The 26,647-nt window shown below is 45.4% G+C and overlaps 1 protein-coding gene across 1 annotated transcript in view; it reads right to left on the reverse strand.

Moving 5' to 3' along the window:
- The window catches only part of LOC147727391 (coiled-coil domain-containing protein 171-like), a 1,936,181-nt gene that overhangs the window by 1,576,287 nt on the left and 333,247 nt on the right, over positions 1-26,647 (reverse strand). Inside the window, exon 4 of the mRNA XM_086963620.1 lies at positions 24,814-24,906. Coding sequence (XP_086819746.1) covers positions 24,814-24,906 — 93 coding nt within the window. The remainder of the gene's footprint in view (positions 1-24,813; positions 24,907-26,647) is intronic.

Raw genomic sequence — 26,647 nt, forward strand, 5'->3', positions numbered from 1 at the left:
GCTCCACCTTGCGCAGATTAGATGATTTGCACTTATCTTTGTTTGGAAGTGGGAATGTGCTAAAGATGCTGATCTTACCGAAATTTCTTTTAAATATTCAGGACCATTCCGTTAGAATTTGCTCAGACAAGTCTTGCTCGGGCAGAAAGATGCTGCACTAGGTTTCTGTGGGGCTACCGCCAGCCCTGAAGGGCGGCGAAATGGATGCACTTGCCGCTGGATAGGGGTGGGTGGTCAGTGCCTAATCTGTTGCTCTAAAACTGGTCAGCACTACTTCAACACTTTGCTCTGCCGCTCTTCGGTGACAAAGCAGTAATTCCACCTTTCTGTAGCCACTCTATTTTCGAGATTGGCTTAGGAGAGGAGGCCAAAGGCGGATACTACTGTCGGTTCTCAAACCTAGCTACTAAGAAAAAAATAAATTTAAGGTTGTTAAGACAATGTACTCAGTTTGGAGGAAGGTACGGCGGAAATGGTTAATTCCTAATATTAATTATTACACTCCCCTTGCAGCAGCTAGATTGCTACCCTCTATTTTTGAAGACCGAATTACAATCAGGTGAAGGCTACACGGTATCACTGTTCTAGGGGATTTCGTTCATGAGGGGAGTATGGCCTCCTTTCTTTTTCTAAAAGATAAGTTTGCCTTGGACACGCATGCATTTTTTAAATATTTACAGGTTTGAAGCTATTTAGATAAACTTTTGCATAAAATCCCTACTTTATTTGTTAAGAACACACTTATGGAATTGATCCTGAGTAAGTCACGAATTGGGCTGCTTCATCAAAATTTACTTTTAGGTCTCCCCGACGATCTATCTTCCTATTATACTAAATGGGTAAATAAGCTAGGCAAGGTTGGCATGGATATTTCTCAGGCACTAGAATTATCTAGTACGGTGCTAATTTCCGGGAGCTTACGCTCCCAAAGCTATATGTCCTTATTCGACCTTTACTGTACCCTGGCCAAAATATCTAAATGGGGAGGTAGTGAGGGTTATAGCTGGCCAAGATGTGGTTTAGTAGCAGCTAATGATGTGCACATGTTTTTCACTTGCTTAAACTCAATCCATTTCTTCAAGATATCCAAGCATTTATTAATTTAAGTCTTAAAATTCAGGTGGTTCTATCTCCTGAACTAGTAATATTAGGTTGCGAGACTGATGCTCTGTTTGTTAGATTGAGTAACGCCTCTGCCCTGATATTTATTGCTATGTCTTTAATATGCCTATGTATAACATCAGAATGGATCAGTCCTGCTCCCCCCACCTTTGTAAATTGGAAAGCAAGGATTTTAGCTCTCCACAACTTGGAGTCAGCTATGTTCTTGAGGGGGGTAAGAGGAGACGGGAGAGGGGGTTGAAAATATGGGCCCCATTTGCACAATGGTTGAAGGGTTGAAGTGCAAGAACTTGTTTTGTTATATGGCTTATTGCATTTGTTTTATGGGGGCACAGGCGCCTCAACTGACCTATTCTTTTTTTCTTGCTTTTTTGTTTTTAGCATGATTATTTTTGTAAGTTGTATATAAATTTTGTTATTCTTATTGATTGCCATGATAAAGTCATATGGTACTGTGTTATTGATGAGTTTTCAAGCTGAACAATAAAAAAAAAAAGGAAAGAGAATGGAAAGGAGTTTGGGAATGCTCAAAAACATACGTTAAGGGGCGTTCCAAAATTCTACTGCAAACCACTCCTTGAAACGCTCAATTCCCACACCTTGAGTGGGATTTCCAACAGCAGATTTCTCCGCACTGGTGGTGGGGATACGTCCAAATGGCTTTAGACCCAAAAGGAATATTTCCGTGAACTCTTTGCAGGCACAAAAAATGTAATTTCAGCCATAAATGTACTTTTATGTTTGCAAAAAAATTTACAATTGTAGGACCCTTAGATTACCTCTATTGCCCTGCTAATGACCTTACACTTGATGTCACCAATGACATCATATATTACATTATAAACTTTAACTGGCAAATTTCACAGTTTTGTAAGTGTGTTACTTAACCAGAACTCCATATTAACTATGTTTTTTCAGGGATTTAAAAAAAAATGTTTATGTGTAATGAGCAAAGGAAACCATCATTTAACCATAAATATGTTTTCAGGTTTTTTTTTTAATGATCTATCACGTTTTATGTTCAACTATTACCATGAATCGGTGTGGCCAGCTCTTGCTCCGTATGGCTGACCGCTGCACAGCCTGATCTGCAGCAAGGCCTTCTGCTCAAACTCCTGCGCAGTCAAGAGCTGCTGTGCAGAACTCTCCAGCAGCTGCCCGATCTGGAGTGCACACTTAGCGAATTTTGTTCGGTTCCATGGACCTTTGTCAGAAACTGCAGACTGTGTAGGGCAATGCTGGTTCCATGGATCTGCACCAGAGTTCAAGGACCCAGGATCAAAAATGCATTTTTAAGTTTGGGGGCTTATTTGAACATGGGCCTGCTATATTATCTTGTGGGACAGCTATACTCCCACAGCCTCCTTATGCCACCATCTATTATTTTTGTTAGTTACAAGCGGATCAAGTCCTGCATTGTGAAACAACTATATGAGTAGTTAGGCATAGGGCCTGGATACAAACTGGGATCTATTGTTGGCTGAATAAGCATTTTAAGTCAGCACCTGGCCAAAAAACTTGCTCTGCACACGGCCTGGCAAAATGATTGATAGACGTCAGGACATATGCCCTCAAAAATCTGTGTTAATTATATTATATTTTGCACTGTGGCTTTTAAGGGGAAAAAGTTCAAGTATTGAGCTACAGAATTTGTTCAGATACTAAAATTATATGTTTGTGGGTTTTTTTTGGCATTCAAGTCATATTTAAAAAATGATAAATGCACAAGATGCAGGTGCAAAGTCCAAGAAAGTAAAAATAAAGTATTCATTTTTTTTAAATTGTACATAGGCTCTAAATAGAGTCATAATATGTTTGTCATAAAAGCATCAGGAAGCAGGTCTTGAGGTTCATGCTCTAGCTGTCAAGTGGCACAGTCCTCGGGACCCACCTACACAAGATTATTGGGGACTAGGAAGGGCTGGAAGTATGTCCAGGGTATAGGTGACACCTGGCAGAAAGTTACAAACTTGTTTGAATCATACTGTGTAAAGATGTCTTACCTGTCATCTACGAATTCCCAAATCCCTGAACTTTCATGATGTTTGGGAACGGTGGTGACAGTCTTAGATGACTGGATATAACTTTTATCATGTTTCATGGCTTCCATGCTAGGCAATCAATTGGCTATTCTGCTGCCAGGGTCCTTGCTTCATGGATAGGTGTTTGTGGAACTTACATTTGGAGTAGCATACTTTTGGCTCCATCCTTGCTATGCTTGGCTAGGCTATATACATTTACATTTGGCCTTATGCATTCAAGTGGTGCAATAATATGAATGAGATATGGTGCATTGAAAGTATTGATTGTGCATTATTATATTTTTATATATATATATATATATAGTCTGTGTGCCTATTAATGTTTTCGTTTTCAGAAATGCTTGTATTGCTGATATTAATCTTCTATGCGTTTAGATTGTAAGGTGTAGCATTAGAATGCATCTAATACAGTGCATTCTCCAGGGATTCGTAGGAATGAAACATACGTATGTTAAAGGCTTCCTTTATAAATTGTGAACAGTTGTCCTTGCATTTAATGACCTGAAATAGTTTACTGTACTGCGTATAAAAGTACAGTATAAAGTAGCTTGATTCTTTTATTAAATATTTCATTTATAGGACTATATGTAGGTTGCAGAATTAATATGCATTTAAAGAGAAATGGTAAGTTAACATGATTGTGGTCTTTAAGCTTACAGTTGAGACATTTGACATTTACGAGAAAGTTGCTTTTCTGCATGTTTTTCTCTACTGCAAGTGCAGACCAAAGTCATTCATTAGTTAGTGAAAAACACATTGTATTTCGGGGATAGTGAGGAGAAGAAAAAGCTGGCAAGGTCAAATAATGTTAATGAAGAACAAAGGGAGTGTTAACAGTTGGTACTATCAGACGAAGGAAGTAATCCAAAGACTGTAATATGGGAGTAGTGTTGAAGGCACCAAGTTAATTTCTGAGAAATGGAAAAATACTGTGATGCGTATACGGTCATGTTTCTCGAATGTTCATTGTGCATTTTAATTAGTGAACCCACATTACTGTTTAGTCAGATTCCCTTTAGAGTTGGAGAAGTACAGACCTCTCTTGACATCTCTGGTTGTGTGGCTTGATCCTATACATTATTCCTTACCTAAAGAACCTATACAGAGGTTCTGGTGCTAACACCTTTCTTGTTTCCTAGATTCAACAGGGTTTCCCCTATCTTTAGTGTAGGGTTTAGTAAAATGTGTGAATCCCCTCAACGTATGGGAGAAGGATTGAAGCCATTAGAATAGTCATCAAAGTATTTTCCTTATTATTTGTAATGCTGCAAAGGAAATCCTTATATGTTCTTTGCTGTTGATGACCAATATTATACAAAGCTTTAGTCTTCCTTTGATGATGTTGTACCTTTGCAGCATGTCCTTGAGATTGTTATATATCAGTCTGGCTTGGAGTTGGTAATAAACCTTTTTAACTTCAAGTTATTGACATACTTTTATTGTGTGGTCTTAATGATCACTCTGTACTTGGAGAAACACATTGTTGTCAACCCCATTTTCTCTTAGACTACTATCAAGGCCTATTGACCATAGTTAAATTGGAAGAAATGGCCCACAGTGTTCTCAGATGATAGCATACTGAGGATGGTTAGTACCTGAAGTAGAGGGGTTGGAAAACTCTTACTTTAGATTAGTCCAGACCCAACCTCAGTCCTCAATTTCCAGGTTTGGATTTGAAGAATTATTGATGTTCCAGTAGTTCGGGAGCAAGTTGTTAACAGTGAAGGAGTGAGTATAATAGGGTTGTGTGTAAACAGCTTAGACTTAGCTTGCAGTGTTTGTTGTAATTGTGTGGTGTCTTGCAGAGATTGTGTGATGTGATATGGTAAAGATTTAGATGGTGGTGTGAGTGTAGCGCTCATTGTGGAGACGTTGTTATTAAGTCCGACGTGGCCCAAGATTATGTTAAAAAGTGTAGAAGGCTGCTGAGGTTTTGTGGAGTTTGTCGAGTCCTTTGTGGGCTCCACAGCCCCGTCCTCCAAAGGACTGGGCAGGCAGCTGGACTGGGTATGGCTAGCATTGCAAACACTCAAAGTTGCCCTTCTGCAGTAGGGACGAAAATAGTGCTGTTTCAGCCGGTACAATAAAGAAATCTCAAAGAATCTGGCAGTGACAATGCTCTTGCAAAAGTACTTGAGCACAACATCAGCCTTATTATCAAACAGGCACGAACCACAGAAGGGCATGCCAATCACTGATGATTGGATATACCCTGAGAACCCTGAGAATCTGCGGACCAAAACCCAGACATGGTGACGTACAGTCACTGTAGAAGCCATGGTTCTAAACTGGGAGACTGTGGTATCCAGTCCATACCAGATGGCGAAGTTCACCACATCCCTGCCATCCACCAAAGCTTGGTTGAGGATGGCACGGTCCTCCTCAGGCAGCATGGGAGCAGCGGTGTAACCGAGTTTCACAATGCATGGGAATAGGAAATATTTGCTCAAGAGGCATGCAATGTTCACTGACCTCAAGGGAAGGCTGGTGGAAGAGAATGTGCTCTTCCCAAAGGTGTACAGCCTCTTGGATTCCCTATCCAATAAAGTATCAGGGTTTGTGCTTGATCTGACCTTTGATTATGATGCCTGAACCACCAGGATCTAAGGGGAGAGTTTCTGGGTCTCCCGGGATGGGATGGTGTCAATGGGCAACCAGTCGGCGCATAGGAGCACCTGTGCAGGGTAACACCCATGCCTCCAGGAACATGTTGTTGAAGGCTTTATTAAAGAAGAGCAGGGGCTCAGGAGAGCTGACCCTAGGTTGAATCACCGCCATCGGGACATTGGTCTTGATCTCAACAGCAGGCAGCTAGAGATCGAGGATCTCTGTCGCCCTGTGCATCATGGCAGCAAAAGATGCGCCTTCCTCCAAAACCTAGCCCAGTGGGGGAAAATGCCAGTGTCTTGGGAGGTACCCAAGCTAATGGTGTCAATTAGCTTCTCATACCAGTTTTTCTCTGCAGTTTCCTCCTTTCCTGGACCATACACCTCTTCTTCATCTCCTCCTTTAGCAAGGTAGGGCTTATCAACGGGTGGAAGGTCCAGGGGATAGCGGAGCCTGGATGGCACCAGCATTGTCTTTGATCAGCCTCAGGGAGACACCCAGTCAGTGTCAGGCATTCTGATTGGTTCGTTGTCAAGCAGCACTGGCTGTGCTAGGGCTACTGCCGGCGGGATGGAGCCAGAAATGAGTCAAGGAACCTGTGGTGGCATCAAGACAGATGTTAGACTAGATTTCATGGGTCCAGCTCCTGTTGAGGGCGAGCCAGCCATCATTAGCCCAGCAGGGTACCTCTCAGCTCCCTTGGGCCCAAAGGTGAGCTAGAGGGAGTCAGTGTCCCAAAGATGGCATGAAAGGAGTCATAGAATTCCTTAACTTGGGAGAGCTTCACTCCAGCACCAGGAAATCTGAGGTAGTATGGAGCAGGCCCTGATGCTAGCTCTACAGATGGAGTTCCTAGCAGCATGAGATCGAAAGGCTGAGACTGATGAAGATTCAACTTCTTCTTTTAGTGCTTCTTTGACTTACCCAACTTCGAGGAGGAGGTCTTGGAGCAGGAGGACTATTGTCTATGGGAATAGCTCAGAGATCTTCGATGGGAACGGCGCAGAGCCTTCTTTTGCCACCCCGCCAGGACTTCATTAACAGCTTGCTAACCTCATTTGGCTGTATCAACTTGCACTCAGTGCTGGCCTGGGGTCACGTTCCCATTAATCCTGGGCGGTAAAACTCCACTTCGTCGGCAGAGCTTGCAGAGTTTTTGCCACTCCGCTTGGAGTGCGAAGTTCAGCAAAAACTCAGCAATGAGGGTGGAGCGGAATTTACCGGCAGCTCCCCTACCATTTGGGGCTAGACCAGCACGCTGTGTGGCAGTTGAGAGCGGTGTTAGGGCAGCTAAAGGCCCACTGGTTAGGCAGATCACATGACATGATGAGTCATTATGACCTCAAAGGGCTATAGTGCAGCCCATGCGTTTGGGTACTAGTGATGACAGGTCTGCTCTCCCTGCTTCTGGGAGAACAGATGCCTGGCTGAGCTCTCCTACATGACTGGGAAGAGAGTGAAGCAGAGGCTGGGAGGAATGAGGATCTCCGGTGACAGCACTGGCCGTATTGGGAGATACCTCATGCAGGCAGGAGAGAGAGGAGAGTAGGGCTCTCCCACGGAGCCACGACCCTTCTAGAGCTGGGCTGGACAACATACCTCTTGCTCTCCTTGCAGTAGGACACGTGGAGTCGCAGATGCCGGTAAGTGCCACGCTTCGTGCTTCCAACTGCATTCTGTTGTAGCAAGGCTGTCTGATTTGTGAACGTGCAGGGGCGATGAAAGGGGGACAAGAGGGGCGGTGTCCCTTACACGTGATGTAACACACATGAATGTGTTATACATTTTACTATGCCACACACGGAACTCCACAGAATTCACTGAGTTTTTAGAGAAGTCCATACCTCTGCCTACCCTTAGTTCCCACCCCAGACACCAGAGGCAGACCAAGTTGGGATCTGCCACTGACATCTGCCTTTATCAATCCCTGCAAGTCTTAAACCCTAAAGGTTTCGCTGGGGACATGTCCCTAGCACACTGGGAGGGAAACCACAAAAATGTTGACAAAAAGTAAAAAAAACTGTTCACATGGAAAAAAGTAACTGATGTCATCAAGTCGACGTGGCGCCTTTATAGGCACTGCAACGTCACTTCCAATGCAGATGACGCCAACACAGAGCTGAATGATGGTGCTGAGAGGTACTGTTCAAGATTTTCTGGATCCAGTCTGACGCCACGGGAATATTCTAAGGCATTGCTCAAAGGGTTTAATTTCCCCTCAGGCAACATGTCTTTTAAAATTCTCCCTGCCATTGCTCCAACTCTGAAATTGATTCCCTCCTTGTTGCATGCGTGAATAGGGGATTGTAGAGATTCATGGTCATAGTATAGGGACATATTGTTAACTGGACATGGATTCTAGATCTAGAAGCCATCCTGTTTCTTTTTTGATTCTCTGGCTCTTTTCCTGGCCCATATGAAGTCCTCTAGGGGCATATTATCAAGTACGGCGTTAAAATTATCGCCGCTTTAGCGGCAGGAAACTGCTGCTAAAGCGGCAATAATGGGCTTGATAATATGCCCTTGAGAATTCCAATAGAAGCCCATGTTAACACCAGAACATGGGCTTCATGCCGCTAAAGAGGCGATAATTTTAATGCGGTTTCTTGATAATATGCCTCCTAGTTTTTTCTTTAGAGCATGAATGTCACCTTCAGGTTTAAAATTAAGAAGAGCCTAAAGGAGGTGAAGAAATCAAGAATCTATTTATGCCTTGCACGATGTCACTTTTGATAGAAGCAAATCACATATAGGTTGCGTGAACAGAGTACTAATTATGCCAATTAGGCATAAGCTGCGTCAACAAAGAACTAGTTACATTTACTGCCAGGTTTTGGATAGACCATCAAGCTCAATTAAAGGACAAGGCACTCTACGGCCACTGGGAAGAGTCTCCAGCAAGAGTCAGAGTGAGAAGTTCCAATTTTTTATCCATATTCATATTAAAGCTAGGCACCCATTCTAATAATTCAAGTTGTGTAATCAACATTGAAGGTGACATATCTGGGTCAGTTTATGGCCATAACAGGAACATTTGATGTTTGTGTCAATAAATGGATTACCCATGATTGCCAACTCTGCAATATGGTAGTTGCAATGGACTCCGTGGCTAAACCAAGTCAAGTCAAGTCAAGTCAATAAATTTATATAGCGCGCTACATACCCAGAGGGTCTCAAGGCGCTTGAAGAAGGGTGGGGAATTACTTGTCAAATATCCACGTTTTAAGTTGCTTTCTGAATGCTAGGTGGTTCTGAGTAAGGCGAAGGTGAGTGGGAAGTGAGTTCCAGGTTTTAGCTGCCAGGTAGGAGAAGGATCTACCTCCCATGGTGGTTTTGTTGATGCGAGGTACAGTGGCAAGGGCTTGGTTGGAGGATCGTAGCTGGCGGGAGGGGGTGTAGAAGGACAGACGTGTGTTGAGGCATTCGGGTCCGATTTCGTAGAGTGCTTTGTGTGCGTGGGTTAGGAGCCGGAAAGTAATCCTCTTATTGACGGGGAGCCAGTGGAGGTTTTTCAGGTGACCAGAGATGTGTTCTTTACGCGGGATGTCTAATATGAGCCTGGCTGAAGCGTTCTGGATGCGTTGGAGCTTTTTCTGGAGTTTAGCGGAGGTACCGGCGTAGAGGGTGTTTCCGTAGTCCAGTCGGCTCGTGACCAGAGCGTGGGTGACTGTTTTTCTAGTTTCGGTGGGGATCCAGCGAAATGTTTTTTTGAGCATGCGAAGAATGTTGAAGCAGGATGAAGAAACGGCGTTGACTTGTCTGTTCATCGAGAGTGAGGAATCCAGGATGACGCCCAGGTTCCGTGCGTGGTCCGTCGGGATGGGTGCTTTTCCGAGGGCCTCTGGCCACCAAGAGTCATCCCAGGCGGAGGGGGAGGTGCCTAGGATGAGGACTTCTGTTTTGTCTGAGTTCAGTTTCAGACGGCTGTGCTTCATCCATTCGGCTACTTCTTTCATTCCTTCATGCAGGTTGGTTTTGGCAGTGTTAGGGTCTCTGGTGAGTGATAGGATCAGTTGAGTGTCGTCGGCGTAGGAGATGATGTTGAGGTTGTGTTGGCGTGCGATGACCGCGAGGGGGCTCATGTACACGTTGAAGAGGGTGGGGCTGAGTGAAGATCCTTGTGGTACGCCGCAGATGACTTCAGTGGCCTCTGACTTGAATGGTGGAAGGCGGACTCTCTGGGTTCTTCCGGTGAGGAACGAGGTGATCCATTCCAGTGCTTTACCTTGGATTCCGACGTTTCTGAGGCGTTGTAAAAGGGTGCTATGACAGACCGTGTCGAAGGCTGCGGAGAGGTCGAGGAGGATGAGGGCGACTGTGTCTCCATTGTCCAGTAGAGTTCGAATGTCGTCTGTTGCTGCGATAAGGGCGGTTTCAGTGCTGTGCTTGGCTCGGAAGCCGGATTGTGAGGAGTCGAGGGATTTGTTGGTTTCGAGGAATGCGGCGAGCTGGTTGTTGACCGCTTTTTCGATGACTTTGGCCGGGAATGGAAGGAGTGAGATAGGGCGGTAGTTTTTGAGTTCGGTGGGGTCAGCTGTGGGTTTCTTCAGGAGGGCGCTGAGTTCGGCATGTTTCCAGCTTTCCGGGAAGGTTGCGGAGTTGAGGGAGCAGTTGATGACGTCTCGGAGGTGCGGTGCTATAATGGAGTCTGCTTTGTTAAAGATGTGGTGAGGGCATGGGTCTGTGGGGGATCCTGAGTGGATAGAGTTCATCAGACGGATGGTGTCCTCAGTGGAGATTGGCTTCCAGTCATTGAGGATGTTCAGGGAGGGTGGGGGTCCTGCAGGGGGTTGGGTGGGTTGGTCTTTGGGTCGGTTGTCGAAGCTGTTGTGGATGTCTGCAATTTTGTTGTGGAAGAATGAGGCTAGGGAGTCGCAGAGGGCTTGAGAGGGGGTGATGTCGTTGGAGTTGGCTGAGGGGTTGGTAAATTCCTTGACGATGTTGAATAATTCCTTGCTGTTGTGGGCGTTGTTATCTAGTCGGTCCTTGAAAGCGGCTTTCTTGGCATTCCGGATCAGTTGGTGGTGTATGCGGGTGGCGTTTTTGAAGGCGTCCTTGGTGCTGGTGGTTGGGTCTTTTTTCCAGGCCTTCTCAAGGGAGCGGCAGAGTTTCTTGGATTTCTTAAGATCATCGTTGAACCAGGAGGCCTTCTTGCTGCCTATTTGGATTTGTCGTTTTTTCAGAGGTGCTAGGATGTCGGCGCTGTTAGATAACCAATGGGTGAGGTTGGTGGCTGCTTGGTCTGGGTTTGAGGAATGGGCTGGGGGGTTTTGAAGAAGCGATGAGGAGATCTGGTCGATGGTGATTTTGTTCCAGTTTCTTTGCAGAGTGGGTTGGGGGTGGTTGTTGGATGTGGGCTTGTTGTAGGTAAAGTGAACGCAGCTGTGGTCAGTCCAAAGGAGAGCTGTAGTGTGGCTGAAGGAGACATGTTTGCTGGAGGTGAAGATAGGGTTGAGTGTGTGACCTGCGATGTGGGTGGGGGTAGTGACAAGTTGTTTAAGTCCGAGGTTGTCGAGGTTGTCCAAAAGGGTGGTGGTGTTGCGGTCGTTGTTCTTTTCAAGGTGAAAGTTGAGGTCTCCCAAAAGTATGTAATCCTCGGAGGGGAGCGCGTGTGGAGTGATGAAGTCCGTGATGTCCTCGCTAAATTGTGCGCGGGGTCCTGGTGGCCTGTAAAGGAGGGTGCCTCTGAGTGTGGTCTTGGGGTCGATGTGGATCTGGAAGTGAAGGTGTTCGGTGTTGGCGAGATTGACGTCTGAGCTGGTTGAGATGCGGATGGATTTCTTATGGACGATAGTGATGCCTCCTCCTGTGTGGCCGGTACGGTCCTTGCGAATGATCTTATAGCCTTCCGGGATGGCAATGGTGATGTCTGGGGCTGATGTGGCGTTCATCCATGTTTCTGTAAGGAAGGCGACGTCCGGAGAGATGGTGTCTAGTAGATTCCAGAGGTCGATGGCGTGCCTGTGGACCGAGCGGGTGTTGAGCAGGATGCATTGTAGGTGGTTGGGGTCGGATATCTGGTGTGTGTTCGTAGATGAGGAGTTGTTCTTGGTGCCGTCGAACTTGCAGGAGTTGCAGGAAAAGGGTCCATGGGTGTGTCCAGGGGCGGCTTGGACGCAGTAGGGGGAGCGGCCGGGGTTAAGGGCTAGGAGGGTGGTGGCATCATAAGTAATGCGGGAGGGGTGGGCATTACGAGGACCAGGGGCTCTGGCGCTGGGCGCGGTCCAGGCGCGGACGGGCGTAGACGGGCTTACCTTTGGCGCACCTTCGGCGCGGCCGTAGCGCGTGGACGCTGCGCGTGGGGGCATTGGCCATAAATGGAGAGAGGAGGGGGCGGAGCGTGGGAGGGGCAGCAGCTGGGAGGCGGTAGCGTGAGGAGGGGCGAGCCAGGGAACAACAAGTCTACAAAATGGAGGGTCAAAGGCAATGCGAGGCAGGGGCAGCAAATGTATGAAGGCCCCGGGAACGTAATCAAAGTCCCAGCAAAATAGAGAAAGCATGTTTAAATGTCGCGCTGCAATATACAGCAGAGCGAGCGGCGTGAAATGCCAGTTAAAGGTGCGGTAATGCTTTTTTTATCTATCGCGCTACAATGCTCACAAATACGATGTAATAGTCAGCAGTGCTCCGCAAAGATGCAGTTAAATTCAGTCATGCACAGATCACGATACCAGAGGTGTTCAGCAGCAGCTCTGCACAACGTGGGATCGAGAGCGTGGGGGAGTGACCGTGCTGGAGCAGGTCCGGGCGGTCACAGTGGGTCTGAGGAGGTAGGGAGCCCTCTATCCGTGGGTGGGAGGGGCAGCAGCTGGGAGGCGGTAGCGTGAGGAGGGGCGAGCCAGGGAACAGCAAGTCTACAAAATGGAGGGTCAAAGGCAATGCGAGGCAGGGGCAGCAAATGTATGAAGGCCCCGGGAACGTAATCAAAGTCCCAGCAAAATAGAGAAAGCCTGTTTAAATGTCGCGCTGCAATATACAGCAGAGCGAGCGGCGTGAAATGCCAGTTAAAGGTGCGGTAATGCTTTTTTTATCTATCGCGCTACAATGCTCACAAATACGATGTAATAGTCAGCAGTGCTCCGCAAAGATGCAGTTAAATTCAGTCATGCACAGATCACGATACCAGAGGTGTTCAGCAGCAGCTCTGCACAACGTGGGATCGAGAGCGTGGGGGAGTGACTGTGCTGGAGCAGGTCCGGGCGGTCAAACCAGGCTATCACATTTTTCTAAACTTAATTCTGAAAGCTCCTCCCCAAATGAATTAGAATATGCATTTATGGCTGTACCTTTAGAAGACGCTGTCATTCCATCGGACTCCATTTTTGATTTAATCGATGTTTCTTCAGCCCTGGACACAATTACTAGACGTAGGGCACCTGGGTTAGATCACATCCCAGCTGATATCTTCATACAGAAGAGAGATAAGTAGTTCCAGCATACCCTCCTTTTATCAAATGCCATTGCCAGCAGTGCCCCTGTACCTGATTCTTGGAGGGGAGTGGAGGGTATTCCAATATATATTAAGGGGGGCAGGTCCAGTCCATGCAATTACAGGCCAAACAGTTTGATTGATTATATACAAAATATCTTTGCTAGGCTGGTCCTGGTGAAGATAGAGGCATTGATTACTGTCAAAGCTTTTATATCCCCTTTCCAGGTGGGCCATAGGAAAGGGATATCTATGACTGATCAGGTTTTCCGGTTTCTTTTTCTCTATTGGAAGATTGTTGTGGTCAGTGGAAGCAGCTTGTACTTTGCCTTTGTCAGCCTCGTATCTGCCTTTGACCTGGTCCCACGGAGTAGGCTATGGGGTTGCTGGATGATATGGGTATCCCCAGGTATCTCTTGAGCCTATTGGTTTGTTTACATGAGAGTAACTTTTCGCATGTACATTGGGGAACCCAGGGACAAGTAACAGAGTGATTTTCCATCAATAAAGGTGTTCACCAGGGCTCCGTCCTGGCGCCCACCTTGTTTTTTCTATATCTTAATGATGTCGTTGAATATCTGTCCTTGTTTTCAATGGCACCTCCGACCTTGGCTGGTTTAAAAACACCTATTCTGCTATTCGTGGATCATACCTTATTAATCTCAAAAAACCCAAATGGTCTTCAGCACACTTTATCCCACTTAGAGGTTTTTGCACAAATCGAAGTTTTGAAATTAACTCCGCTTATAGTGTTAAGTAAAGATAGAACATTTAGAGGTAGGTTTGAGCTGGGGCACACCTAATGAAAGTGTTGAGTCTTTCAGCTTTTTTGGGTGTCACTTTATCTTCTAAACTCTCTTGGAAATCCCAGGTGGAACTCTTGACTCTGAAACACAGACAAGTTACAGGTGCCATTATTAAAGAACATAGTTGTTCGTTTACCAACCTATCTCACCGGTATTCCACATATATACTCCTTTACGGTTCAGAGCTGTGGGGATTTTCTGAGCTAATTCCGCTAATTTGCTCGGTAAGTAGGTTCTTAAGAAACGTGGTCCGGCTACCACAGAGCACTCCGCTCAAGCCTCTGATGATGGATTTGGATGGTAACTCTTTAGTAGCTAGATCCAGACTCTGTCCATCGGTGTCTTGGAGGAGGATATGGATACAACTGGTGTTAATTCAGTTTGCATCAACCCTAAGGAATGTGATGGAGGCTGATAGATTGTACAAGATTGTCTGGCTAAGGCAGGTTAAAAAATTGTTATTAGCCATAGGTCTTGGTAAGCTCTGGGACAACCCCGACTCCTATCCACCTATGTCGGCTAAGACATTAAAGGAACATTATTGGCTTATAGGTAGCAAAAAATATGTTTAGTGTGAGTTTTAACCGCCCATTGACTGGAAACATTCTAGATTTCAAATGTACTAGCAGCTTGGATCCATATTGGAATGCCATCACGGTACCCCTGGAAGGGACATTTTATTTCCAATCAGGGTAGGTCGTTTGCCCCTTAAAGCATTCACTAAAGGCTGGGCTCCTGTGAAAAATGAATTGCGTCCCATATGTAATTTTTCACCAGAATCCATTGGGCCTGTATTATTTGCCTCTTGGGGGTATATTGATCAACGCCGGACATGGAACAAAGCGACCTGCAGGTTAATGGGGACACATAGTAGTTCTGTTGCCCTAAGAAACTAAAGATTGGATCCCAGTCTCGTCTATGCATGTGCAGTAGCAAGGTGCTTGGGCAAAAAGTGGGTTAATAGAGCAAGGGCCCTAGCCGCTATAGAACATTCAGTATCATTTTTGCCCAGCATTAAGAATCCACTGTTAAGAGCCACTATTTTTAGCCTGTGAGAGTGATCCATATTTTGGGGGTAATGTGCATTTTCTGTATACACGTACTCAGAATACTGTGATTGTTTTGAATATTGAATTCTAGTTTTAGCACAATGACTTTGATTTATATTTTGACTTTGTAGCTCAATATTTTAGTCATTATCTTGCGGTATGTTGCGGTGCATTTGCTCTCATACCTGAATGATATCGTTCTCATGTAAATATATTTTGTTATCTGTAATGTTTTATTGCTTTTATTACATTGTGTCGAATAAATTGCTATGATGATAAAAAAGATCAAATAGTAGAGGTTAGAGTGAATAACCATGCCTCAGATATCTTTGCCATGATTCTTTCGAAACACTAACATGGGATCAGGCGTAGAGTTTATCAGATAGGGAGACTGTAGAGAATGGGATAATGATATCTGAAATGACTTAAACATTAGACCGATCAACAGACGGGTTCCTAGTGCAATTCTGAGGCATGGAGTTGATGCCTGGCAAAGTTTTGCTCATAGTTGTGGCTCTCCTCTATGTACTAATTTGGGCCTCACGTTTGCTGTTTGGTTCCTCTTGGTTCCCACGCATTCATGTTTCACTTTTTATCGTCCAAATAGTGTAGTTAATGTAGTGTTCGATACCTTCAGGACTCCTTTCTTCCTCTTGCCTCATCAGGTACTGTCCAATCTGGTTGAAGTGGCATCCTGGGGTTCCCGTCTGGTATCCTGGTCTACCTGAGTGTCTCGTACAATTTGATGTTTCAGTCTGGTCTGTACAGTGTATTTAATTGTGGTCTCCTACTTATCTTATAGCCTATACAGTGACTTGCCATTCATTTGCCACTGAGATTCTCCAGTGTCGTAGCCTACCAGAGACAAATCTTTTCCATAAAAGTGATCCAGTTCAATGTGTCTTTTATTTCCTTTCCCCGATTTCACCCGATCGATTAGGTGAGTGTGTCATTTCCTTCCCGCATTTCAGAAATGGAGGTACTGCTTACTGAAAAGGCCCTCTTTATTAGAAGGGTTGGATGGAATATTCCATTCCACCTGCAGAATTTGGCAACTCTCGCCAATCGCAACGTGGCAAAAAATGTTCCCAGCAAGGCTCCAGAAATGCGAGCTAGTGAGTGCAAGCGAGATTTAGCGACTCCTTGCGCAATTTTTTTACATGGGGTGTTAGACCTGGCAACTTTTGCGTGTTTCCCCAGTGTTTTTGCTTTATGACTTCCTAGTTTTGACTTTGTTTTTTCTGGTTTAGTGTCTCTGCGCACTTTCTCACTGCTGATCAGTGTTAAAGTGCAAGTCATCCTATGGTAAATTATGTTTATGGATTGGCGTTTCCATTTCTGGCGCATTGGATTTACTGTTAAGTCCTTAGTACAGTGCGTGGTGTGTGCCCAGGCCCTGTAAATCAAATGCTGCTAGTTGGCTTGCAGCACTGGACGTGCCACCCACACAAGCAGCCCTTCAAAGGGTTCTCATTTTGCAACTGCAGTGTCTGCGTGCAGTTGTGACTCCATGGGCAGGGTGCAGTGTATTTGAAAGGTAGTACATGTACTGGTGTGTGTGACAAGTCCTGATGGTGTACTGTACTGTAATTCGTTTTTCACTATTGCAAGGCTATCTTTCCCCTAGGATAGAATGGGAGATACTTTGTAACATCTTACAAGGATTATTTCAATTGGGACAAGATAGGAGAAGGGAGTTTAGAATGCTTGAACTTGGAATTTAAAAATACATCTTGTATTAAAGATGGTTTTTAAATTGTGTGTTTGAAAATGTCACTTTTAGAAAGTAGGCATTTTCTTACTAAAGCATCGCATGTGCCTCGGCTGGGTTCTGGATTGACTGTCTGGCTTTGGAGTGACAGGTGCTGGAGATGTGCATTTACTGTAGACAGCCTTTGAGGGCATTGAGGTGTGTCCTGCCTTTTCCGGAAGTGTCAGGGCTGGGCTGAATAGATCTGGCAGCATTTAGAGTAGTGGGAGGAGATTTACTTGCACCTGATTAGGCCTGGTCTGCCTTACACAAGTGTGTCTCCACCTCCTGCCAGGAAGCTGGGCCAGAGAGTACAGAACTGGTTTGGACTAAGCACAGAGACTCTCTGCCACAAGAGAACAAAGGGGAAAGAGGTATAAATATTGGGGCCCTTACCCCAGAACTTTAGAACTCCTTTAGACCAAGGAACCTGCCAAGAGGAAGAGCTGGAGAAGCTGTGAGAAGGAACTATCACTGTGCTGTGTTGGCCTGCAGTGGCTGCTTCTGTCTTGGGCAGAAAAAGGACTGAACTAAACTTTCTGCAACTTCTTTATTAGAGGTTCTGCAAGGGCTTGAGGTAGAGCTTGCTCCTTGTTCAAGAAGTCTCAGGAACAGCAAAGTCTTAAAGTTCATCTGCTACCAGCACTGGGAACTGTGTGTTTTGTGCTGCAACAGAAGAAAAAAAATCTGATTGAATCACCGATGCCACTGCCGGCTCCGTGTCCTGAAGGCACCTTGGAGGGCACCGCCACACTTCACACCCGAACCCTGGTTTCACTGACGATGATGTCACCGAGCTGCTGCTATGCACTGTGACCTTTGGTCACCGTACTTCACATGGTTTCGCTTCAATACACTAACCTGGTATCCCCCACTGATTGCACCGTGGTTTGAGGGTACCAATTGTAAGTTACATGAAGCACCGCCCTCATCCTGTACCACAGCCGTGGCCTGACAGCGCCATCGACTCCAGTTCATCAGCCGACGACAGCGCCTCCTCACCGACGATGCCACTGCTTGCACAGCGACCTGCCAGCACTGCAATGAGCACTGCATCACTTTGCACCGCAGCACTGGGCTCACCGACATCGCTGGACCACTGTCACTGAGACGCTGCCTGCACCGTGACCTGAGGGCACCAAACGCCGCACCAGTGCACTTTGTACCGCAGCTCTGACACCTGTTGATGCTCCCGACTTCAGCCGAGAGGAGTCTGATCTGCAACGCGTGTGCCTTCAAGGGCCAGACGACTCCTGCATCGACCTTCCAAACCGACACCTGCTAACGCAAGCTCTTTAGGGCTAAATGAGAGGTCACCAAAGCTTTGCTTTCTTAAAGGTACTGTTTTGCAGGTCTTCCCGATGCCGTAGCTGGCCTCAACGCAGTGGTCAGCCAGAACTGTTTGGATTTGTTGTCCACGTGGCCATGATAGCATAGAAGGGGCTACAGTCTTTCTTGTATTTTTAGTCTATTTTTGCTTATTGATATTTCTAAGAACTGTATGGTGGATTTTTATCATTTTTGGTCTTGTTTGGACAGATAAAATATTGGATCTTTTTCTAAAACTGGTGTGGAGTCCTGTTGTAGTGTTTTCACTGTGTTGCTGTTGGGTATGTGAAAATGCTTCACACACTGCCTCTGAGATAAGCCTGACTGCTCGTGCCAAGCTACCCAGGGGGGAGCAGGGGTTACTTCAGAAGTGTATACCCCTTATCCTGACTAGAAAGAAGGGTCCCTACTTGGACAAGGCAACAATCTGCCACCTAGAGGCTACCCATTTCTAACAGGCGGTGATGGTCAGAGGGCTGCTTCGCGGGTAGATTTGCTGCAGCTGAAGTAGATTTTCTACTCGTGCAACAGCAAAATAAATTAAAAGGCTGTGCACTCCTGCCCACCACATGGTTCCATTTGCACTGATTTTTAAGCACTGCTCCTGTGACTGGTGCTAAATTGCAATGCAACCAGAGCAAAGTGATTATTTTCAACTCTTTGGTGGAACTCTGTAGAATCTTGCTTATTTTTTATATAACACCTTGGAATTCTGGGGAGTGAAACTCAGAAATGCTTTGCCCCTCAGAGCATGAACATTGTCGGCCAGATCCCTGATCACTACCTCACAAGGACTGGAAGTTCTGTTGCTGTGGAGGTGAGCCTTGATGTTGCCTCGGCTGGATGCCTCTTTTGAAGCCTCAAGAAGTGCCGTACTGCACAGGTGCAGAAAATTCAAGGGAGTGCATTGTGGCTCTGCTTTCTTTGAAGTACTTCCGGCCCAAATTGGCCTCGTCTCCAAAGAGACGAGTGCCATTAAGTGGCATTTCCATCAGTGACATCTAGACATCACTGGAGAAGTCCATAGGTCTCATTCAAGCATGGCAGCAAAGGACCAAGCTGGTACCAACTGCCATATCCAGGCAATCAGTGGTATTCTGCTCCAATCTGATGACAGAGCTTGCTCATGTATGATCTGGGCAAAATTGGCATAAAACTCATCAGGAACTGTGGGCAACATTTCATTCACCTTGTCTCATAACATGTGCAAGTAAAGTTCTAAGAGGCAGGTGGAATGGACTGATCTGAGGGCTAGGCTGGCAGAAGACGACATTCTTCTCAAAAGCCTCCTTGCATTTGGACTCTCTATCTGTGTTTGTAGTACCTCAAGAGTTAGGGTTCATCCTGCTTGTGGAAGCTTGCACCACAAGACTGTACGAAGTAGGGTGCTGGAGGAGAAAAAATGGGTCCTGTGGTGCAGGTCTGTGCCATCTGGCAATTTTCCAATTCACAGGTAAGCAAGATCCAGGGTTTGTCCTAGTGCCCATTAAGGTATCTGTTAGGGCCTCGACGAATGGAAAGAGTGGTGTTCTGAAAATGTCAGACCAGGCTGTCGATCTTCTCTAAGAATATTAGTTTTTACCTCTACTGATGGCAGTTGGAGATCGAGGACTTCTGCAGTCCACCTGACAACCATAGTAAATGATGCTGACTCCTCAATGGGAGGTCCAGGGGGAGACAGCAGGATAGTGCCAGGAGACTTATGTAGTCCAGTGACATCTTGGAGACCTAAAAACAGATATTCTTCTTCATAAAAATTGAGAATTTCACCTCCGTCTCCACCATCATGGGATTCTGAATCTGAAAACATGTTTCAGTAGTGGCAATGTAATACACAAGTCCGAATGGGGCCGTCTGGTCTGTGTCTGCTGTTGAGTGATTTTGGTTGAGGTGGATTTGTTTGCAAGTCTGAAAGAACAAAGGCTTCTTCCTCCTGGGTCTGTGGGGTATATTTGCATGTGGAACCAGCAAGTATCTCAGCACAGTAGATAAATCAGGACAAGCAGGCCCAGCAGACAGGTTACGAGTAACGGTCAGGGATGAGGACAGATCCACCAATAGTAGCCCAATTGGACGCCCCCTTGGACCCGTGCGACTCAGATGTATGACGGGGGCACCGGTAGGGTGCTGAATATAGTAAAAATTGCTTCCTTGAAGCCTTTGACCTGTGGAGGCATCACTGGGGGACCCTGGAATTGGGGTTGGATCTGGGGGAATTGAGATTGGCCCCAGGGTGGGGGACCAAGACCGAGATCAGAAAGCACCCTGACATTAGCACGACTTCTCCTGACAAGAATGTGTGAATGAAGGTGAGTCATGTTTCTTCTTCTTGAGTTTTTGATAACTTGAAGTAGGAAGAGGACCTCTTCCAATAATGACGTAGGTTAAGATTGGCCCTTAGGTGTTCAGCGGTGTAGAGCTTGGCCTTGTGGTCTCAGGTAGCATTTGGGTCCATCGTGGTGCAGTCATCACACGACTTCTAGTCCTGTGAGGAAAAAAACACCAGACACAAACCTGCTGGGAGTCCGTCACCAGCATCTGCTTATGGCAGTCCTTGCAGGGTTTAAAGCCTGGAGTTTTATGGGGAGACATGTCCCTTGAACACTGTAAATGTTTAGCAAAATAAGTTCTGGCGCAGATCGAAAAATGAGGGACCGATCTCCGGATCTGTGTCAGAATACACAGAATGAAAGAAACTGATGTCAGCATGAAGGGATGGTGGCTACATGTGGCTCTGGCATCATTTCCAGGGTGGGACAGAGTTGACGCAGAGCCAAACAATACCAACTACCAGCCTGCAAAGGAATTGCTGAGATAAATCTCCGGATCCAGTGTAGAGCATGGGGATATTCACAAAATGAGCAGTTAGAAGTATCTATCAGAAATAGTTGTTTGGTTCTAGTTCGTTTATTGTCTTTCCATCTTGCCAAAATATATCCTCATGACACAGATCGGCCACACGCTAGAACCATGAGTGTCTAAAAATTAACCAATAAAATTAGCACCAGCAGTGTGGGCTTTATTGGTGTGCTAGTGCATTGTTCAAATTATCTACAGTCCGGTATGCTCTGCTTTTCGTGACCACATGACCTAGGAGCCACAATCAAAAAACATCAATTTCAACAACTGAAAAGGAGCGTAGATCATAATAACAAGAGTTTTGTTCTATTAACATGATTGTACTGTACAAACAAATCCAGTATTGATGATTCGATGTGATTCAATTATTCAAGACTCTTGTATGTGAATTCAAATTCCAACTGTGTTCATTACATCAAAAAAAGTTTGTCCATTCAGCCCAGCTAATGCATTTCGCCCCCTTAGGACTTTATCAGGATTGTGCATAGCATCAGTGTCAAGTTTCTGAATGGTATGTGATGTTCTTCTCAATCCAGTACCTTCATGATGAAACAGTCATAGTTGTGGGTGGTGTATTACCCCCTGTTGTATTTTTCTCCATTGTGCTTCAATCTCAACATGCCCATGGAAAAGGGTCAAATAAACTTGAGGGATTATGGAAGAATGTGCGTTGGGGGGAGGGGGAGTGAGTTAAGATGGCTCAGAGCAATGGCTCTTAATCTGTCGCCCGAAAACCTCTGGGGTGTCTAGGAGGCCTATGCAGGGTGCCCCACACTGTTTTTCATAAACTAAAGAATAATAAAATGAGTACATTAAAATTAATACAGTATGATGCTAATAGAGAAGCAAAACTGAACATTTGAAATCGTTTTCTATATTTGACTGTGAATGAAACAAAATATTTCAATATTTGGAATTTGTTTTGTGTATGCTTGTTTAAGTATTTTTTTGTCTTGAGGCTCAAATCATAGACCTTGCTTAGTCTGGGGGTCCCCGGTTTCCAACAGTGACTCAGTGGTGGGGTTCTCGGATTCCAGTAAGGATTTAGTGGAGTTCACAGAAATCAAAAGGTTAAAAACCGCTGACTCCGAATATTAACTGCTGTTGAGAAATGACTGGCAAGACTTCAAAATTGGAGAGAAAGCAAAATACTAATGTTGTAAAGTGTGGAAAAGGCAATATTAAGAACTAGGCCTGTTTTCTATTTATCCATACCAGAGCTAGTGGCAAAACAACAATTTCGGGTAATCGAGCGCTCTATAAATTTACTTAACATTAGCTTACCCGTCGCGCGTTGCTGCGATCTCAGAAGAAAGGAAATATAAGAAAACTTTTTATGATAACATTCAATATACATTGTGTCATTTTTAATGAAACCTATTCATTTTAATATGGAAAACATTTTAAAGTGCTGTTTTAATTCTGTTTATTTATTCAAGTGCTTGTGGATACACAGTATTTTTTGTTTTTCCGTCTGGTGCGTACACCAATAAATCAGAAGGTTTTCCAACGTGCGAGTAGGCCACATACAGTTGTCCATGTGAGAAGCACGGATTCTCCATATCTAGTCCACACACTTGCAGCGATTGTCCTTGTGCTTTGTTGATGGTCATTGCAAAAGCAAGTCGCACCTTAAACTGTAAACGTTCAGTATTGGAAAGATTATGAGGCCCCTCGGGCCGATATTTAACACATTTTTCTTTTTTTTTTGCCAGAAACCTTCGCGGGAGTGTACTCAACAACTTTTAACAAATTGTTTAAAAAAAAAAACAAGGTATTTTGCCAGAAACCTTCGCGGGAGTGTACTCAACAACTTCCCAAAGTTTCATGGCGATCGGATGAATGGTGTAGTAATGCATAAAGGACAAACAGACATACTTTTGTTTTTATATATATACAAGATAACATAACATACAGAGCTGAGGGGATCGCCAAAGACACTGTATTTCAAAATCACTGACTCATAAATGGCAACCAATGCTTTATATCTAGTCCACACACTTGCAGCGATTGTCCTTGTGCTTTGTTGATGGTCATTGCAAAAGCAAGTCGCACCTTAAACTGTAAACGTTCAGTATTGGAAAGATTATGAGGGCCCTGGGGGGCCGGGGGGTGATATTTAACACATTATTCTTTTTTTTTGCCAGAAACCTTCGCGGGAGTGTACTCAACAACTTTTAACAAATTGTTTTAAAAAAAAAAAAAAATTTTTTGTTGCAAGAAACCTTCGCGGGAGTGTACTCAACATCTTCCCAAAGTTTCATGGCGATCGGATGAATGGTGTAGTAATGCATAAAGGACAAACAGACATACTTTTGTTTTTATATATATAGAAGATAACATAACATACAGAGCTGAGGGGATCACCAAAGACACTGTATTTCAAAATCACTGACTCATAAATGGCAACCAATGCTTTATATCGGTAGGTAATGTGACATATTTAGTACCTGCACTCCCTTAATTTGAAAGGACGAGTACACTCAGGTCTCAACACTGCAGGAGTGCACTTCTTGTAATTGGGGGGAGGGCCTGCAACTCTCAGTAGCACACAGGTAGTCTGAGGTAGTAAGGAGCTGCACTTTCATTTCAAGCACTGAAGGCAACAAAAGCTGGAATAAATCAAGAGATTACGGCCACGTCGGGAAGCAACCAATGACATATGGCTGAAATTGTAGTAACATCACAGGCAAATATGTTTGCCATATTTTAAAAGAATCTGGAGACTATGAGAAAATAACCGGCACAAAAATATTGTTCGCAACAGCGATTCTAATAGACCCGGGTAGAAAGTTACTGAAGAGCTACTTACTGTACATAGCGAAATGGGTATATAACTTACTTGGAGGTCTGGCTATGCTGCCTTTCTGTTGATATGTGTGCATGTACAATGTGGGCATTGATTGTATTCCCACTATTTCTAATGCATAGTAGTGTGGGGTATTTCAACTTCAGAAACTACAACACATGTAAATGTGTTATAAAAAAGAAGAGTACCACAGATGGCCTTAATTGAATGGGAGAGTGAATAAAGCTCTACCATTGTTTTAAGCACTGACTGTCCTCGGCGTAGCCTCGATCCGACATTCATCCATCCAACGTCATCCGATAATCTGAGATGCGTAGCCCCATGCGTCACTCCGTTCAAGAGAATGATGGCTTCTGTGACCAGGTCTTCGCATTCATTAACACCTCCACCATTATCACTAACTAGCATCGTAGATGGCATTTTTAATCGGAATGTGAATAACTCAACTGGACAATGTCATGTCACTAATTTAATCAGGTGAGCACAGAGACTTTTTAAGGCATGGGCAATGTGGGCACTTGCCTAGAGTTCCCTGGTAAAGTAATTTGATTGCTATTGAACCACTGTCTGTTCTATTTCGTTATCTAAACTTGTTCGCCTACCTTTACTTTTTACTCCGTCTTTCTCTCGACCCACTGTTATCTTAAGGAATATTTGAGGTCCCAGGCAAGACCTATTTCACCAAAGTTTAACATATCATTTAGCATTGTTGATAAAATGAGGGTTTGAACTAGCAAGACATTGGTCACAAAATTCAAAGTGTTTTCAAACAGGGCCCCCCAAAGTATGTCTTGTCCGGGGCTCCCAACATCCTTACAATGACACCAGGTTGAGATATTTCCAGCTTTCCATTTTTTAAATAAAATACATATACATTTCAAATCTCAAATATCTGTACCTGTTCTACAAACAGACATATCATTGGCCTACATTACCTTATAAGCAATACAGTGGAGATAACTATTTAAACCAACAGAAAGCCCAGAAAGCAACACCGTGGAAGCAACGTACCTTCAGCATATCCGTATCAAGCTGACAATTCCGCAAAGCTGCTCGGTGAGATTCAGCATCGTCCTCCCAATTCAATTCTCTCGCTGCACAACACTGATTAAAACAATACAAAAGACATGAAACATATTCACTTTAAAGAAAACAGCCACAACATTAGCTGCAAGATGAGTCCCTGATCAGTAAAGAGGGTAAAGAGGGTTCTCTCAATATCATTCCAAAGTGGCCACGGGTGAACTATCACTGGCATCAGAGGTGACCCATTCGTACAAGGGGGAAAGGAAAAAAAACACAGGACTCGGATTGTAGAGTGATGTGACTAAAAAGCCAGATAAAGCTAAAAGTAGTTCTGATGCAAAAGGACCAGTTCGCAATTCTGCAATATTTTATTTCTTCCAAAAATAAAAGATACCTACCTTCCAATAAAGATGCTTTTCAGAACCCCTTTCAGTGGGCAAAGGGTGAAGCAGGAGCAACTAGGCCCAACCATCAGCCATTTGGCCTTTTACTCCTGATGTCTAGGGAACCAACCTACTATGAGTCCGGAGTAATTGGGTCAAGTACTAATCCATGGGTACTCACAAACTTTCTCTCTGGGGCCAAATTTACAGTGTGGTTTGTGGCCAAGGGCCCCACTGGTGGGGGCGGGGTCAGTGGAGGAGGGGGTGGGCTAGAGCAAAAAAAACTGTGACCATGAGGTTGAACACAGGCCCCTTCGTCCGCTGAGCCACCAGACCCAACATACACACATCTCTCTATCTCTATCTCTATATCTCTCTCTCTCTGTCTCTCTCTGTCTCTCTCTGTCTCCCTCTGTCTCACCCACTCTGTCTGTCTCCCTCCTTCTGTCTCCCTCCTTCTGTCTCCCTCTGTCTGTCTCCATCTGTCTCACTTCCTCTGTCTCCTTCCCTCTGTCGCCCTCCTCCCTCTGTCTGTCTCCCTCCCTCTTGTCTGTTGCCCTCTGTCTCCCTCTCTCTCTCGGTCCCTCTGTCTCCCTCTCTCTCTCTGTCCCTCTGTCCCCCCTCTCTCTCTGTCCCTCTGTCCCCCCTCTCTCTCTGTCCCTATGTCTCCCTCTCTCTCTCTGTCCCTCTGTCGCCCTCTCTCTCTCTCTCTGTCTCCCTCTCTCTCTCTCTGTCCCTCTGTCTCCTCTCTGTCCCTCTGTCTCCCTCTTTGTCCCTCTGTCTCCCTCTCTCTCTCTCTCTCCCCTCTCTCTGTCCCTCTGTCTCCCTCTCTCTCTGTCCCTCTGTCTCTCCTCTCTCTCTCTGTCCCTCTGTCTCCGTCACTCCCTCTGTCTGTCTCCCTCCCTCCCTCTGTCTGTCTCCCTCCCTCTGTATGTCTCCCCCTCTCTCTCTCTCCGCCTCCCTCTCTCTCTCTCTCCCTCTCTCTCTCCGTCCATCTCCCTCCCTCTGTCTCCCTCTCCCGCTCTCTGTCTCCCCCTGACTCCCTCCCTCTGTGTCCCTCCTCCTCCCTCTGCCTCCCTCTATCTCCCCCTGACTCCCACCCTCTGTCTCTCCTGCCTCCCTCTGTTGTCTCCCTCTCTCCCTCCCTCTGTCACCCTCTCTCTCCCTCTCTCTCTCCCTCTGTCTCCCTTTCACTCACCGTCTCCCTGTCTGTATCTGTCTGTCTTGCCTCTATATGTCTGTCCCTGTCACTGTCTATGCCTCTATCTGTCTGTCCCTGTCCCTGTCTGTCCCTGTCTATGTCACCCTTTCTGTCTCCGTCTCTCTCTCTCTCTCTCTCTCTGTCTCCCTCCCACTCTCTATCTCTCTATCTCTCTCTCTCCCCCTCTCCCTCTCTCCTTCCCTCCCCCTCTCTCTCTCTCTCTCTCTCTCTCTCT

This window comes from Lissotriton vulgaris, chromosome 3_1, assembly GCF_964263255.1.
Source record: "Lissotriton vulgaris chromosome 3_1, aLisVul1.2, whole genome shotgun sequence".
Classification (NCBI taxonomy): Eukaryota; Metazoa; Chordata; class Amphibia; order Caudata; family Salamandridae; genus Lissotriton; species Lissotriton vulgaris.